Below are 18,172 nucleotides of genomic sequence, written 5' to 3' on the forward strand. Positions count from 1 at the left end.
CATTCCCAGCAAGCTCATCTCCAAACTCCACCAGCTAGGCCTCAGCTCATCACTCTGCAACTGGGTCCTGAATTTCTTGTCAGAGCGTTCACAGGCAGTGAGACTGGGCCCTCACCTATCCTCCACTACTATCCTGAACACTGGTACACCACAAGGTTGTGTATTGAGTCCCATACTCTACTCCCTCTTCACTTACGACTGTATACCTGCATTTGACACCAATACTCTTGTCAGATTCGCAGACGACACAACAGTGATTGGGTTGATCTCCAACAGAGATGAATCAGCATACAGAGCTGAGGTACAGAACTTAGTGAGCTGGTGCTCAGAGAACAATCTGTGTCTTAATACAGCAAAGACTAAGGAGCTAAATTCAGTCTACATTAACGGAGACATTGTGGAGATAGTGTCCAGTTTCAGGTTTCAGGGAATACACATGTCAGAAGACCTTACATGGTCCTCTAACACCACAACAATAGTTAAGAAAGCACAGCAACGCTTGTTTTACCTCAGGACGCTGAAAAAAGCTGGTCTACCTGAACAGATGCTGGTGACCTTTTATTGCTGCACCATAGAGAGCATCTTAACATACTGCATCTCTGTGTGGTATCTCAGTTGTACAGCAGCTGATAGGAAAGCACTTCAGCGGGTCGTCTCTAGCGCACAGAAGGTCATCGGGACACAGCTCCCAGCCCTGGAGGACACCTACAGCTTACACTGCCTCAGGCAGTGGTTCCCAACCTTTTCTATGCCCCACCCCCCTAGGAAATGTTTGATTAATGTTCGCACCCCCTGCAAAAGGGGGTGCACATTTGAAGATGAAGAAGTCTAATTTCTAATTTTTTGAACCACATACAATACTGCGGATGAACAAATTGAACTTAAAAAAATAAGCTTTTAACTCAGTGCATAAAATACAAATATAAATTGAGCAATTAGATTCTAATTTATTCAGAAAAAATTATAACAGTAAAATCAATCCCAATTGTGAACATAAAATTTGATGTCTTCTTTGCTCCTGCTTCTCATTCATGATTTTGTCAAAACGTGGAACTTTCTTGCTGACTGATCTGCAGGTCTGCCTGTGGATTCAGGCGATTCCTAGATTTTGTCTTGATTGACAAAGGAGAACTGAATCCAGATTCACACAAGTATGTTGTTGCAAATGGAATGAGGACACAGTGCTTTTCCACCAAGTCTTGGGAACATATCCAGTGCTGCACACCAAAACTCCTTCAAAGTCTTGCTTTCAAATTGCATTTCAAGAGCTCGATTTGTCCGCAAATCAATAAGATCTTCCTTCAGCTCTTCATCATCTGACATTTTCTCCAGATTGTAGGAATATGGATTCATGATCCATTCTTCTGAAATCTTCAGGTCTCCAGCAGCAAAATATCCATCAAACGATTCTGACAGCATTTCCAAATGAGCCACAATTTCTTCACGCACAGTAGAAGTTATGGATCCAGCATCATCAACCATCTCTTCTAGTGAAGGAAAATTTGAGAGACTGCCTCTTTCCATCCTTCAACGCCAAGGACATAACTTTTCTTTGAAGGCATTCAACTTTTCACAATCCTTCAATATGTTTATCCCTTTTCCTTGAAGAGAAACACTCAGGTCATTCATAGGAGTGAAAATGTCAGCTAAGTAAGCCAGCATTTGGGCAAATTCCTGTGATTCCATTGCCCCAACCAGATCACATTCACACTCCTCCAGAAAAACTTTGATTTCTTCCCGCAGTTCAAAGAAGTGGGTTAAAGCTTGTCCTCATGACAACCAACGGACTTCTGTGTGGAAAAGCAAAACTGAATGCTCACTTCCCAGATCCTCACAAAATGATTTGAAGATGCGATGGTTCAAAGCACGCCCCCGATCCAGTTGATGATCTTCACACAAGTATTAAGGACTTTCTTCAAATTTGGAGGCAATGTTTTTGATGCTAAAGCATGCTGATGAAGAAAATAATGGGTAACTTGCAAGTCTGGAATCTCCTTTTTCATCAATGCAGAAAAGCCAGATTTATTTCCAAGCATTGCAGGTGCCCCATCAGTGCACACAGAACCAATGACTTTGATATCTAAATCATGTTTGACAAAGAAGTCTTTCACCAGCTGCATTACATCTTTTGCAATTGTGCTTACTTTCAGATCTTTACAAAACAGGAAATCTTCACAGCACCATCATTGACATACCTCACTAATGTGATGACTACAACTGGAGACATCAGTTGACTCATCCAACTGAATAGAGATTTTAAGAGGACTAGCTCTGACATCTGAGATGACTTAAGAAAATGAGAAAAACTATCTAAGTCAGGGATGACCGCTTTACTCAACCAGACACGCCTATAGCAAAGTATCGCGAGAAATACGCTTTCGAATATTATATTACGGTATTATCTGCGGTTACACCGAGATAAATTGTCAGGTGGAAATGCTACGGGGACGTGACACAACTTATTAGGCTACTCTCTACTGAATTTACACACCTATTTCCGATGATTACCGGAGATATGAACTTCCATCACACAATTCAAAATTATCAACGATTCAAGGAAAAAACCTTTGAAATTCAAAAACTTCTTTAATGCATTGAGACTAATACGAATGAATGACTTAAGCTGCTTTTTATCAAAATGTGGCTTTTAAAAATTTTATAATTGAATAATTTACCTACTGTCTGCGGGTTTGGTTTTAACGCAGAGTCGTTACTCAATGGTTGATTCAGGATGTATAAAGATTTTGGCATTATGAGATGATTTTTAACCCGAGATGTAACCTTCTAGCTAACATTGATGAGACTCCTCAACTTTGAGGTGTAACTTCCCAGGTAACACTGCTGAGAATCCTCAACGCTGACTTGGGCAGCGGGAGCCTGGAGTGAGTTTACGTCTCTCTCGACTCGGGCAGCGGGAGACTGGTGTGTGCTTGGGTCAAACGTTACTACCACTTCTCAAGGCACACTGGCAGCTGGCTGAGTGATGACTCGTAACTTGTCATTCAAGGACACAAGCCACTCTTTGTCGCACCCCCTGAAATTCCATCTCGCACCCCCTGGGGGCGCGGGCACCAGGTTGGGAACCCCTGCTCTAGAGTTTAGAAGAATGAGAATATATTTGATTGAAACTTATACATTACAGGCTGGATGTGGTCAAGGAGTCTTGAATCTGAGGCCCAGTATCAGAATAAAGGACAGTCTGTTCTGGAAGGAGCTTTAATGCTGAGTTAATTTTTTTTTTAAATGTCTGATAGATTGTTGAAATTCAGAGTCAGAGATTGTGTGCATAATGAAGTAATGTGGTGATGTAGATGATTTTGATGAATGATAGAGAAGATTCAAAGGGCTGATAGCCTGAGTCTGCTCCTATTAAAAGAAAAATGAATTTTGAATGTAAAGAATGTTTGGAATTGGAGCACTTTGTGCATAGAGATTGGCCTATCCAAACACAGTACAGCCTATTTATACTGTTATCCAAAGCTGTACACATATTTCTTGCACCATAAAAAGACAACTAATGACAAATCTTTGATAATGCCTTTCAAAAATTTCATAAATCTAAAATAACTTAAATTCTTACATCTCAAACTGCCCTGCAAAATAACAACTTAATCAGGAAATGTACGCATTTACAAAAACGTTTGCTTCATATTTTTCACAGTCCTTGTATACTTTAGAAACTATTCCCCAGGGCAATAACTCAGAAAGAAAACACTCAGTGTCCAAACACCTACGTACGGGTCTGATAGTCCATCTCAAATGACAAACTAATAAAAAAGACTTTAATCTGTTACTCTACCTTAAGCGTATGTATTTTAGTATTCACCTTCCCTAATATAACTTTTCACCAAGAAGAAAGAGAAGAAATGGCCACAGGAATGGCACCGAAGCATTCGGGCTCTCACGACCAGACTATGTAACAGTTTCTTCCCCCAAGCCATCAGACTCCTCAATACCCAGAGACTGGACTGACACCAACTTACTGCCCTCTACTGTGCCTATTGTCTTGTCTATTATTTATTGTAATGCCTGCACTGTTTTGTGCACTTTATGCAGTCCTGGGTAGGTCTGTAGTCTAGTGTAGTCTTTTGTGTTGTTTTACGTAGTTCAGTGTAGTCTTTTGTATTGTTTCATGCAGCACCATGGTTTTGAAAAATGATGTCTCGTTTTTACTGTGTACTGTACCAGCAGTTATGGTTGAAATGACAGTAAAAAGTGACTTGCGTTGACTTGAGTAAACCAAATGCATTTTGAGTGTTGAGACTTTGTACCATCTAAGAATTGATGTCTGTAATATTGTATTATTTTAATAATATAGCCTAAAATATTGCTTACTTTTCCTTTTCCTTTGTCACACAGCTTGTGGTCCTACAGTGATTGAGCATACATGTTTCTGATAGGTTTTTTATCTGTAGCTGTATAACTCTTCCCCTTTGGTGGATTGGTAATACATATCATTTATCCTGCAATCATTCATTGGGCACTCACCTCTGCAGTAGCAGTGGGGTTGATGTAGTAGATATAGCTGTATGCTGCAAGGGTCGTGATGTCCCAGATACATTACTTACAATACCTTTGCCTTGATTGTGGGGCTTGTGAGTAGGCAGATCTCAACATTGGGATATTAGAAGATGAGAGGAGGATGAGATTGAACTAGATGAGAAACTTATGGGGCACTGGAAAAAGAAATGTTATTCATCCAGATTTGGAGGATGCATATTTTGGATTATTTTTGCTTAAAAGGTCAGAACGATCTCTGTCATTGTTGTGGCCCAGTGGTAGTCAAGTTGAGAACAGTTTAATGGAGGGAAGTATTAATGAGGCCATGCTGTGTTTATATTGTCTGCCACATTTGCCTGTACTCCAAATGTGACTATGAATTTTTATGGGGTGATCTGGGGTTGTGAATCTTGCTGTAGTAAGGCAAATGTGTACTTTTCTATTGAGACTAGCTCTTTGAGGCTTCAGCGAAGAGTAAGCAAAGGAAAGAAAAGCTCAAATTTTCTTGTTCTCTTCTTTATATCTGCTCAGCTAGGACAGTAGAGATGACAGGCAGGATAGTGGAATGCTCTTCTTGCGGGATGAGGGAAGGCAGGGAGACCTCCAGTGTCCTTGACAACTACAACTGCAAGTACATCCAGATGTATCTTCTAACAAATTGCATTAAGGAGTTGGAGCTGAAACTGGATGAGCTCGGGATCATTCAGGAGGCTGAGGGGATGATAGATAGGACATGTAGAGAGGTAGTTACACCCAAGGTGCAGGGCACAGGAGACTGGGTGACATTCAGGATGGGGAAGGGGGTTAAGTAGCCATTGCAGAGTACCTCCATGGCCGTCCCCCTCAACAACAGGTATATCACTTTAGATGGTGTCAGGCAGATGACCTAACAGAGGAAACCTGCAGTGGTTGAGTGTCTGGCACTGAGTCTGCCTCTGTGACTCAGAAGGTAAGGGGGAAGAGAGGCATGTTGTGATTATAGGGGATTCAATAGTTAGGGTGGGTGTACAGGAAGTTCTGTTGGTGAGAACGAGATTCCCGGATGGTATGTTGCTAGGTCTGGGATATCTTGGGTTGATTCCTCAGCATCCTTAAGTGGGAGGGTGAACAGCTAGAGGCCATGGTCCATGTAAGTACATGGGTAGAACGAGTGACCAGCTTCTGCATAGGGAGTTTAGGAAGTTAGGTTCTAAGTTAAAGGGCAGGGCCTCCAGAGTCATGAATTCAGATTTGCTATCCGTGGCACATGCTAGTGAGGCTAGAACTAGGAAGATGATACAGTTTAATGTGTAGCTAAGGAGTTGGTGTAGGAGAGAGGGCATAAGATTTTTGGATCATTGGGCTCTCTTCCAGGGACGTGGGACCTGTACAGAAGGGATGGGTTGCACCTGAACTAGAGGGGGAACTAATATTACAGCAGGAACATTGGGGTTTAAATCAGAGTTTTAAGGGAATGGGAACCAGAGTACCAAGACAGTTAATGGAGAGGTCGTGAGGCAGATGTTGGTAAGACTTCGAAATTAGGAATCAAAAGGTTGAGCATGGTGCAACTTGTGTCCTGAGCTGCCTATATTTCAATGCAAAATGTATCGTAGGAAAGGTGGATAATAGTGCTGAAGATGAGGTGGCTAGTTTATAGAGGCAATGTGTAGTGAGGAGAGGCTGTTGATGGGGCAAAATTGTAGTCAACAGGATGAACTGCAAAGTAAAAGGCAGACAAAATCAAAAAGGTTGAGTACAGGTACTGTATTTGAATGCATGCAGTATATGGAATAAGGTAGATGAACTTGCAGCATAGTCGGCTGAAGAAGATCATAGCTGGGAGCTTACTATACAAGGATACACACTGTATCAAAAGGACAGGCAGGAAGGCAGTGGGGTCAGAAGGTGTTGTATCTTTGTGGATAGAGCTGAGGAATTGCAAGTGTCAAAAGACCATGATGTGAGTTGTATACAGACCCCCAAACAGCAGTAAGGATGTGGCCTACAAATTACAAAGGGAGATAGAAAATGCATGCCAAAAGGGCAATGTTACAGTAGTCATGGGGGACTTCACTATGCAGGTAGATTGGGAGAATCAGGTTGGCGTGGGATTCCAGGAGGAGGAATTTCTAGAGCGCCTACAAGATGGCTTTTTTGAGCAGCTCATAGTTGAGTGCACTCGAGGATCAGTTATTCTGGATTGGGTATTGTGCAATGAACCAGAACTGATTAGAGACCTTAAAGTAAAAGAACCCTTCGGGGCAAGTGCTCGTAATATCATCGAATTCACCCAGAAATTTGAGGAGGAGAAACTGAAGTCAGATACATCAGTATTGCAATGAAGTAAAGGGAATTACAGAGGCAGAAGAGAGAAGTTAGTCAGAATTGATTAGAAAAGACAACTGGCAGGGATGATGGCAGAGCAGCAATGGCTGGAATTCTTGAAGCAATTTGGAAGGCACAGGATACTGTATATCCATCCCAAAGGGGAAGAAGCATTCTAAAGAAAAGATGACACAATTGTGGCTAACAAGTCAGAGCCAACATAAAAGCTAAAGGGAGTGCATAATATAGAGTAAAAATTAGTGGGAAGTTACTGGATTAATAAGCTTTTAAAAACCAACAGAAGGCAACTAAAAACATTAAGAAGGTAAAGATGGAATATGAAAGTAAGCAAGCCAATAATATTAAAGAGGATATCAAAAGTTTCTTCAGATACACAAAGTATAAAAGAGGCATGAGTGGATAGTGGACCACTGGAAAATGATGCTGGAGAGATAATGAGGGACAATGAAACAGTGGACAAAGTGAGTAAGTATTATGCACCAGTCTTCACTGTGGAAGACACCAGCAGTATGGTGGAAGTTCCAGGTGTCAGGGATCATGAAGTATGAGAAGTTACCATAACTAGAGAGAAGATTCTTGAGAAATGAAAGATTTGAAGGTAGATCTGGACCAGAAGTACTTAGCCAGATTAGGAGAATGGGCAAAGAAATTGCAGATGGAATACAGTGTTGGGAAGTGTATGGTCATGCACTTTGGTAGACGAAATAAAAGGATTGACTATTTTCTAAATTGAGAGAAAATACAAAAACAGATGCCAAGGGATTTGGGAGACTTTGTGCAGAATTTCTTCAAGATTAATTTGCAGATTGAGTCTATGGTGAGGAAGGCATTACAATGTTAGCATGCATTTCAAGAGGGCTAAAATATAAAAGGAATAATGTAATGTTGAAACTTTATAAAGGACCAGTGAGGCCTCACTTAGAGTATTGGGAGCAGGTTTGGGCCCTTTATCCTAGAAAAAATGTGCTAAAACTGGAGAGGACTCAAAAGAGGTTCACAAAAATTCCAGGATTGAATGGCTTGTCATATGAAGAGCATTTGATGGCTCTGGGCCTGTATTTACTGAATTCAGAAGAATGAGGGGTGACCTCAATGAAACTATCAAATGGTGAAAGGTCTTGATAGAGTGGATGTGGAAAGGATGTTTCCTGTAGTGGGAGAGTCCAAAGACCAGAGGACACAGTCTCAGAATAGAGGGGCATCCTTTTAGAAAGGAGATGAGGAGACATTTTTTTAGCCAGAGAGTGGTGAATCTGTGAAATTCTTTGCCACCGGCAGGCCGAGTCTTTATATTTAAGGCAGAGGGTGATAGATTCTTGATTGGTCAGGGTATGAAGGGATACAGGGGGAAGACAGATTGGGCTGGGAGGAAAACTGGATCAGTCATGATGAAATCACGGAGCAGACTCAGTGGGTCAAATGGCCTAATTCTGCTCCAGTATTTTATGGTCTTATCTGAGCACTAATGGTAGATTCAGTTGCCAGTGTTTAAATGGTGTTTTGCACTTGTTGATTTGTTGTAATGCACTTAGATTATTAGAAGTGTTCATTTATCTTAAGATGTACAAAATAAGATTATTTTTGTATTATTTACATTGGAAGATATATATTTATTTTTGGTGTCAATATATCTGAATATACTGTGTACATATAGTATTCCAGTGTGATGGTTGTCAGTAACCATTGGCCAAATATTGCAAATGCAAATTAATGGTGGTATCATCCCATTCAGATAAAGTCATTTTAATGCATGTTAGTTTGTTGTATTTATATCTAGGCATTTGATAGTAAAAAAAAATTAGAATGGTTTAATGAATTAGCTTGAAGAACCAGGAATTCTTTTGAGAGAAAGCCAAGAAAATAAATCATTGAAATGTTTAAAATAATGAGGATTTAAAAGGACTAATTAAAAAGGCACTGAGCTTGATCTGCATTATTAAAAGCTCACTGAAATGTCACTTCATGTCATACTGTTGACTTTTGTGGTTATTGTGCAGGTTTGGTAGCAGAGATTGATGGTTAGGGGCAGGACTCCCTGGAGATAGGGCCTTGGAGAAGGGAAATATTAAATTGGAGTTGAGTTTTTATCTTGGGGAAGTCAGAGACTTGTGATCATTGGTAGAGAGGGACTGGAGGTCTCTAAAACCAGATGGAGTTTTGAACAATTGAAAGGATTCTTAACTGTGTTAGATTCCCAGGACTGTGCTGGAACCTACACCAAAAGGCCCCCTTTTAATAGCAATGAAGTCATTGTTGTTCAATGAGTAAACAGTGATGGCCAAATTTCCCTGGTAAAAATGCAAATTGAGTAAGAGGGTTTTATCTCTTTTAGGGATGATAAGAATACCACGACATCTAGTAAGACTCATGGAAGAGGGCTTTGTATCTATATTAATATGAACTGTGTGGTAAACTATGTATATACCTGTCTGGACACTCCCCTCTGCTGACTGCTCCTGTGGCTCCACCCACAGACACTGCTCCTCCCTCAGTCTCCAAGATGTTGTGGTCACTTTTGCTGCTAATAAAAGCCTATCGTTCACCTCCCGTCTCCCAAGAGTTATTGATGGTGCATCAATTTTATTAGCAGCAATTTTAAACCATGGAGAGCATTTTATGACCCGACAGATTGGATATTGACCCTCAACCTCCGGAAGCCGACATCGCTTTTGAACTCCAGCTTGCATGCTTCCAGTCGTACCTAGAGGAGATTCGTGTGACCAAGCCTGCCACGATGCACAGAGTTCTCCTCTCCAGGGTCAGTCCGCAGGTATACTCCCTGATCAGGGACCTGCCGACCTACCAAGGGGCACTGGACGCCCTCAAAAGACAAAACTGCAGCCGGTGAACACCGTCTACGCGAGACATAGCTTAGCAACACAGCGGCAGCGGGCCGGAGAGTCGAGCGCTGAGTTTGCCCGGGCCCTACAGACACTCGTGCGGGCCTGTGACTGCAGGGGACTGACGGAGGAACAGCATGCGGAGCTGCTAGTAAGAGACGCCTTCGTTATGGGGATCAGGTCATTGTACGTGCGCCAGCGGCTGCTGGAACACGCCGATCTTACCTTACATTCAGCAATCGAGCTGGCCGACATGCTGGAGGCCGCTCTGCACAACGCTGACGCTCTCCAGATGCGCGATCTCCCGCTGGCCCCGTGGACGCTGCAGACCCTGCAACCCGCCAGCGAATCGACCTCGGCTGCTGCCAGTCGCAAGTCCGCGCAGTGTTACTTCTGCGGACTCGAAAAGCACCCCCAAAAATGCTGCCCGGCCCGAGAAGTTACCTGCTTCAGCTGTGGAAAGAAGGGCCACTTCGCCTAGGCCTGTAAGTCCAAACCACGAGCGGGGTCGAGCAGCGCCATGTGCGAGGCATGGGGGTCGCCATCTTGGTCGCCGCCATCTTGCCTGCCCGCCTCGTACAATCCCTTAGGTCAAAGGGATTGCCGGTCTCTCGCTGGCAGGAGGTCCTCCCCGAGGCACTCCACTCCATCCACTCCGTTACGCACGTCCACCAAAGCCACCCCTCATGAGCGACTCTTTTCTTTTCCCAGGAAGTCTGCCACTGGGACCACCTTACCGGCTTGGCTGACGTCCCCAGGGCCAGTGCTGCTCCGGAAACATGCGAGGAGCAATAAATACTCCCCGATGGTCGAGAGGGTTCACCTACTTCATGCGAACCCCCAGTATGCCTACGTGGTCTTACCTGATGGGCGGGAGGACACGGTCTCCGTCCGCGACCTGGCGCCCGCAGGAGCACCAGACCCCTACCCCAAACACTCCACGGTGACTATGAAACCCGTACCCACCGATGAATATACCCACGACCCACCGATGTATATACCCACGAGACACCGCGCACACCAAGCCCTACACAGACTCCTCACGACACTCCCATACCGGGCGCCACGCACACGCATGATGGATTACTGACACCTAACGGGCTGGCACCTCAAGTCAGGCCGGAGCCAGCACAACCACCGGCACCTGTGCAATCACCACTGGTGCTACGTAGATCGCAGCGACAGACTCGACTGCCTGATAGACTTGACCCGTAAATATACTTGTAAGAAACTTCGCCCCATGGGGACTCTCTTTTAAAACAAAGGCGGGGTGAATGTGGTAAACTATGTGTATACCTGTCTGGACACGCCCCTCTGCTGACTGCTCCTGTGGCTCCTCCCACAGACCCCTGTATAAAGGCGATTGAGGCACTGCTCCTCCCTCAGTCTCCAAGATGTTGTGGTCGCTTTTGCTGCTAATAAAAGCCTATCGTTCGCCTCCCGTCTCCGAGAGTTATTGATGGTGTATCAAACTGGTGTGAGAAGGCTTCGGTAGTGATGACCCACTGTTCACCTCTGGTCAGAGTTTTTAAACGGTGAATTGATTCTGCATACAACCCCCCACCCCGTGCTAGTGTTGGTGGAGTACTGCATGAGCTCTATCAGTAACCTCCAAAACATTCTCCCTAACAGTTTCTTTATTATTGCTGGTGACCTCCACCCTGCCAGCTTAAAAATAGTCCTGCCTCAATCAGTGGTGAAACACAGTAAACCTGGTTTATAGCAATATGCCTGATGCATACAAGGCTGCCCCCTCTCCCACCTTGGATACTGTATACACTTATTTATTATGCTCATACCTGCATACAGACCACTGATTAAATGAGTCAAACCACTTTGAAAAGAGATAAAGACTTAGCCAGAAGGAACAACCTCATCATTACAAGACTATTTTAAAAACATGGAATGGAGCGTGCTCAAGGAGGCAGCTGCCTATGACCATCACATTAACATTGATGAATATGCTGTATATGTGACTGGCTATAAGGAAAAGTGCATTGAAGATGTAACCATTATTAAATATATCTCTGAGGGGGCAAATCGGAAGACGTGGTTAACAGCAGACGTCCAGACACTGCTGAGAGATCAGAGATGCAGCCTTTAGTTCGGGGAATAAGACAACTCTTACAGCAATGTATTCCCGAATCATCAGAAAGGCAAAACAGGATTATTCAGAGAAGTTACATCCGTTTCTGTGACACCAGAAACTAAGCCTCATTGGGAAGGCATTCAGACCACAATGCACTACAAGTACACCCTGTACATCAACAACAGTGATGCCTCTCTTCCTGATAGGCTGAATGTCTATTACACACAGATTGATGCATGGAATGATGTTCGGCAAGGAACATGAGGTGCAGGCACTCATATCTGACCGTAATTGATTTGAGGATGACCTTAGCCAGGGTCAACCCACATAAAGCTGCGTGGCCTGATAATGTATCTGGTCGGGCGCTGTAAGACTGCTCAGTCAGTAAATAGAGGTTCTAACAGACATATTCAACATCTCTCTGGTATAGTCCTCTGCCCCATAGGCTTCAAGGCAACCACCATCATCCTGGTGCCTAAGAGGGCGATAGTAACTAGCCTTAATGACTACCATTCAGAACCGCTGACCTCAACAATAATAAGCTTTTGAGTTGCTGGTTGTGGATTGTAATCTGCTACACTGGACCCTTTCTTTTTGCTTATTGCGCAAATTGATCAAAGGTTCATTTTATTGTAGAGAATGCATGTATAATACAACTCTGATATTTGTCTACTACAAATAGCCATTAAGTACAGGAAGATCTTGAGTGTTGATGAAAGACATTACCCCCCGCCCCCAAACTGGCACGAGAAAGAAACAAAACTTGCAGACCCCAATAGCCTCTGCCCTCCACTCAGTCCTGTGCCACCTGGAAAATGGTGCCTCATATGCCAGGATGTGTGGTGGGTCTCAACACCTTTCTCTGTAACTTGCTCTTGTTCTTCGGTCAGAAAGGCCACAGTCAGTCCTCATTGGCACCAACGTTTCTAGCTCCATCACGCTGAAAACTGGCAACCACAGGGCTGCGTGTTTAGCCTTCTGCTGTTCATGCTGCAGACGCATCACTGCTTTACTAGATCCAGTTGAAACTGAGTCACCAGGTTCATTGATCACACAACAGTGGCTGCCCTCATTAACAACAATGACAAGATGGTGTACAGAGGTAAAGTGGCTTGTAGACTGGTGCAAGCACAACTTGAGCCTCAACATGGACAAGACTAAAGAGATGATTGTGGACTTTAGAAAGGTGCAGCCTGACTGCTTTTCAATGCACATATATGTCTCCTCTGGAGACAGATAGAAGCACCAAGTTTTGAGAGTGCACATAACAGAGAATGTCATCTATCCCTCAACACTACCTCTTTAGTCAAGAAAGCACAGCAACATATCCACTTCCAGAGGAGATTGAGGTGAGTGAGGCTTCTCACCCTCCCCCCACCTCCCCAATTCTAACTTTTTACCGGAGACCCATTGACCAGCTGCATCATTGTCTGGTATAGGAATTGCAAGCAACCTACAAAGGATTGCATGGACTGCTGAGAGGATCATCAAGGTCTCACTTTCACCCATCTGACATATTTATTCAGAGCGCTGCATAGACAGGGCCCTTAGCGCTGTCAAGGGTCCCTCCAACAATCTCTTTGACCCTCTACCTTCAGGCAGAAGGCACCAGAGCTTTAGGACAAGGTCTGTGAGGGTGGGAAACAGCTTCTTCCCCAGCCTATGGAACTATTAAGTTCCATGCCACCATCCAAGTCTCATCACTGATGAAGTGCCATTAGTATTTATAAATTATTCTCTAAATGGCGAGAAAATCCAAAAATCTGAGATGCAAAGGGACTTGGGAGTCCTTGTGCAGAGCACCATAAAGGTTAACTTGCAGGTAGAATCGGTGGTGCGGAAGGCAAATGCAATTTTAGCATTCATTTCAAGAGATCTAAAATACAAGAGCAAAGATGTGATGCTGACGCTTTATAAAGCACTGGTGAGGCCTCACCTTGAGTATTGTGAACAGTTTTGGGCTCCTTTATCTAAGAAAGGATGTGCTGGCATTGGAGGGGGTTCAGATGTGTGTCACAAGGATGGTTCTGGGAATTAAAGGGTTATCATACTAGGAGCATTTGATAGCCCTGGGTCTGTACCAGCTGGAATTTAGAAGGATGAGAAGGGATCTCATTGAAACCTTATGAATGTTGAAAGGTCTGGACAGAGTAGATGTGGAAGTTTCCCATGGTGGGGGAGTCCAGCACAAGAGAGCACAGTTTCGAGATAGAGAGTTGTCCATTTAAAACAGGTGCAGAGAAATTTCTTTAGCCAGAGAGTGATGAATTTGTGGAATTTGTTACCACAGGCAGCTGTGAAAGCCAGGTTGTTGAGTGTATTTAAGGCAGAGCTTGATAGGTCTTGATCAGTCATGGCATCAGAGGTTATGGGGAGTGGGGCTGAGGAGGGGAAAGGATCAGCCATGATTGAATGGCAGAGAGATTATCCAAATGGCCTAATTCTGCTCCTATGTCTTACTGTCTTATACTGTTTACTTTTTAAATTATGTCATAAAGTCATCTTATTCAAATTGTCGATCTTCTGGAATTTATTTTATTATTTGCTAGTTTATTTGTGGTAATATTACTTTGTGTTACATGTGAGTTATATGCACTGTGTTGTGCACCTTGGTCCAGAGGAACATTGTCTCATTTAGCAGTATACATGTTTATGGTTGAATGACAATAAATCTGAACTTGAATTCTAGGTAAATTCTGACTGCATACTGATTTAGAATTCATTGTGGAATTGGTATTGATAATACATACTGTAATTGCACTACAGTTCCTTGTCAGTACTGGAGGTGGGACTTAATTCCACTGCATGTCAAACAATGTGATTGTATAGGAAAATAAAAACAACTATTTGCAGCTTCTGGAAATTTGAAATAAAAATAAAATAAATGTTCAGCTGGCCAGGTGGCATCTGTGGAACTAGAGTTAACTTTTCAAACTTGATGACCCTTATTCAAAACCAAGAAAGCGGCCTAACGAGTCTTCAGCATAAAATATTAATCCTATTTCACTTTCTGTCAGGATTGTCTTATGACATGAAATTTCTTGTTTTACGAAGCAGTGCAATGCAAAGACAAATTTACTATATATTGCAAAATAAATAAGTAAATAATAATAAGGTAGTGTTCATGAACTGTTCAGAAACCTGATGGGAAGAAGCATTTTCTGAGTATGGATCTTCAAGCTTCTGTACCCCCTCCCTGTTGGCAGTAATGATAAGAAGACATGCCCGAGATAATGAAAGTCCTTAATAATGCATGTCAACTTCTTGAGGCACCGTCTCTCAAAGATGTTGACAGTGGTGGGGAGGGTTATAGCCATGATGGAGTTGGCTTTGGCTGCAATCTTGTGCTTTGGAGCCCCCATACCAAGCTGTGATCCAACCAGTCTGAATGTTTTCCTCCATCCATCTCCAGAAATTTGAAAGAGCTTTGACAGTTGCTGCATGACCTGAATGTCTCCAGCAGTGCTTTGAATATCATGTGCAACTGAATAAAACAAAGTTTTGGAAATTCTCAGCAGGTTAGAGAACATCATTGGAGGGGGAAAACAGTTGATCATTCACATTTTTGAATGTAACAGTTTTGTTTAACTGAAATCTTAATAATCATTTTGTATCTTTCCCCACAGACTCACATATCAAGACTTCCACCAGGAGCTGTGGCAGGGCAATCACTGGCAATTGAAGGTGGTGTTTGCAGGCTTCGAACCTCTGTGAATTGAATGTTTCACTTCAATAATTCTACCACACACAGAATCAGATGGACTAACTATAGTCTACTTCTTATATTTTAATTATATAAATGTGATTATAAAAAGCAGATTGTGAAGTTTATCTTTTTTTGGTACCACAATAAAAATTGCACTTTGTACTTTATATATCCTGATTATGCAAGTACTTGCTGCTTTTTTTGACCCATATTATCTGCTTAAAACAAAGATGATTGTAATTAACTTTGCTGGAATGTTCAAAAGTTTGTTACCAGATTTTTTTTTCTTGATTAGTACACACATTGTTCCAAAAAGATAAATGAAAGAAAACCACCCTTCCAGATGTCTTGAGTTTCAATCAATGCATCCATGCTTTTAATTTAAAAGGATCAGGATCGTGTTACTTTGGCACTTGATTCGGTAACTAGTAAGTGCCTGTGATTTCATCATTATTGATAACATCACAAGTTTATTGGCTAGTTATGATAATATTTACCAATGTTTGGCTGTTAGTTAATGTGAGGTTTGCTCAGATAAATACATTTTGCATATAGAGATACTGATAAAAGATATGATTGTGTGCACAATATGCTGATATTGTATAAAACAGCATTAAATGATTTAAATGTGAAACTTAACCATGCTGTTAGTACTGTCATGCAGGACATGATATTGAATTTATAGCAATTTGACTGAAAATTTGATGGCATGTAAGAGTGGGTGAAAATTATATGCTTAAATAAAAACAGTAAAATTGTAGATTTAACTAGACTTCGTGCAATGTATGTAGATCCTAAATGTTTTTATTTTTTATTTTAAATTGTGTACAATTAACATATTTGATACACAAGTCAAATTGTATTATGATATCCTGTAAAACAGTACTTCATTCACATTTTTTGTTTGGTTATGTTTCAACAACAATTGGTATGTGAGAATACCTGATTTTGCTGACTTAACCAATTTATGCAGTTTCGATTGAACAGGAGCATCCAAGTGCAGGACCTGTCTATGGCAACGTACGTAGAGGCATTTAGTATGAGTATTAAAAACAATTTTAATGCTGAATCACATAAGGTGATAGAGTGACCAAAGTCTGGGCAGAGAGATAGGTTTAGGGAATCAGAAGAAGAAACGGAGAAATTTATGGAGGAAATTCCAGGGCTTTAGAATCTTAGAGGGATAACACCACCACCAATGAGGGAACCATTGAAATGATGTAGCTTTTAATGTCTATTTATCTGTTGGCTTCATAGATTTGGTTGACAATTTGTAGGAATCCTGTGAAATCCTGATTCACTGGGAGCAGTGCTTGTTAAATGCTTGATTTTATCTAATATAATAAGCCAGAGCTAGTCTTTTTTAATTGTGGATCCAGGACAATCAAAGATAAAGAGTGCAATCCTTTCCTAAAAGTGTACAATCTTCCCATATTATGAAAAGTATTTTGAAACTTCTATGTAATAAATTCTCTGTCATTCTTTCCTATATACTTTTGATGGTTATCATCACTGTATTTCTGGATTCTGAGTTAAAGATATGCCTCAAAGCTACATATTAAGCAATATCAAATATTTATTATATAGGTTAGTGTAGTTTTGTTTTCTGTTTTGGAATGCCAATCTATTTAATTTTAAATGTGTGATAGAAAACTACAAAGGACTACCTTTGATACCTCCCTCGACCATCTGGAAAAACTAGCAAGTGGGAGTTTGTGATTAGTTTATGAAAATGTTTAAATTCGTTTTATAGCTATGAAAACTTAAGTAAAATAAGCAATTTGGAGAAGTTCATTGACAGAATTTATATTTTACTGTTGAATTTAAATGTGCTATTTTATATTGAGTTTACAGCAAAGATAAATAGTCTTAAATGTAACTCTTGAGCAAAGCTTGAACGTATCAGAGCTGGTGTTGCACTGTACTAATTCCATTATATTGTATGTAGACTGTCGGGGCTAAATGAAAAGCTTTCATTGGTGCTTTTAAATTGATTACAAAACATGTTAATGTTTTATATGCTTTAATAAAATTTTGCAGATTTCGCTCGTTTGGAAAAAATGTGTGTGTGGATATTTGCAGATTTAACAGAACTGGACATAAGAATATGCTCAAAGAATTTCAGTAAAATGAAGTTGTGTATCATTAAGAAACTACAATAAAATCTGGTTTAAATGTTAAATGCTTCAAGCAGTACCTGTTCCATGTTTAATTATTGCCTTGCCATAAACATTAATTATTTGGTAAATATCTCTGCTTAAAAAAAAAGCAGGATAATATTCATCTTGGTTTTTCAGTTCATTAGGAGCCAAAAATTATGAAGTTGAGGAAACATGATAAACTTATATGACATATTCTGACTTTTGCTTTCCACAGACTATGTGCATTCACCCTTTCTAGGCCACTCATGATTTTATAAGGTGACATGACTTTTATAAGGTCACCTCCCAGTCTCCTACACTCCAGTGAATAAAGTCCTCGCTGTTCAGCCTCTCCATCTAACTCAGGCCCCCAAAGCACTGGCAACATCTTTAAGCTTTTCTTCATTAATGCCAACTTGATGGCATCTCTGTTCTTAGCACGGTGACAGGGACTGAATACAATACTCCCAAATGCAGACTCACCAACATCTTGCACAACTGCTATGTAACATCCTAACTTACATACTCAATGTCCTGACTTGACAAAGACCAACATACAAAAAGCCAT

The 18,172-nt window shown here is 41.6% G+C and overlaps 1 protein-coding gene across 3 annotated transcripts in view; it reads left to right on the top strand.

The window, feature by feature from the left end:
- Positions 1 to 17,645, top strand: part of tasp1 (taspase, threonine aspartase, 1) — a 145,966-nt gene extending 128,321 nt beyond the window's left edge. For all 3 annotated transcript variants that reach the window (XM_073051278.1, XM_073051279.1, XM_073051280.1), the window contains one exon: positions 15,384 to 17,645. In XM_073051278.1, coding sequence (XP_072907379.1) covers positions 15,384 to 15,476 — 93 coding nt within the window. In that variant the 3' untranslated portion in view covers positions 15,477 to 17,645. The remainder of the gene's footprint in view (positions 1 to 15,383) is intronic.
- The last annotated feature ends 527 nt before the right edge of the window (positions 17,646 to 18,172 follow it).

Source organism: Hemitrygon akajei, chromosome 7 (assembly GCF_048418815.1).
Source record: "Hemitrygon akajei chromosome 7, sHemAka1.3, whole genome shotgun sequence".
NCBI classification, from domain to species: domain Eukaryota; kingdom Metazoa; phylum Chordata; class Chondrichthyes; order Myliobatiformes; family Dasyatidae; genus Hemitrygon; species Hemitrygon akajei.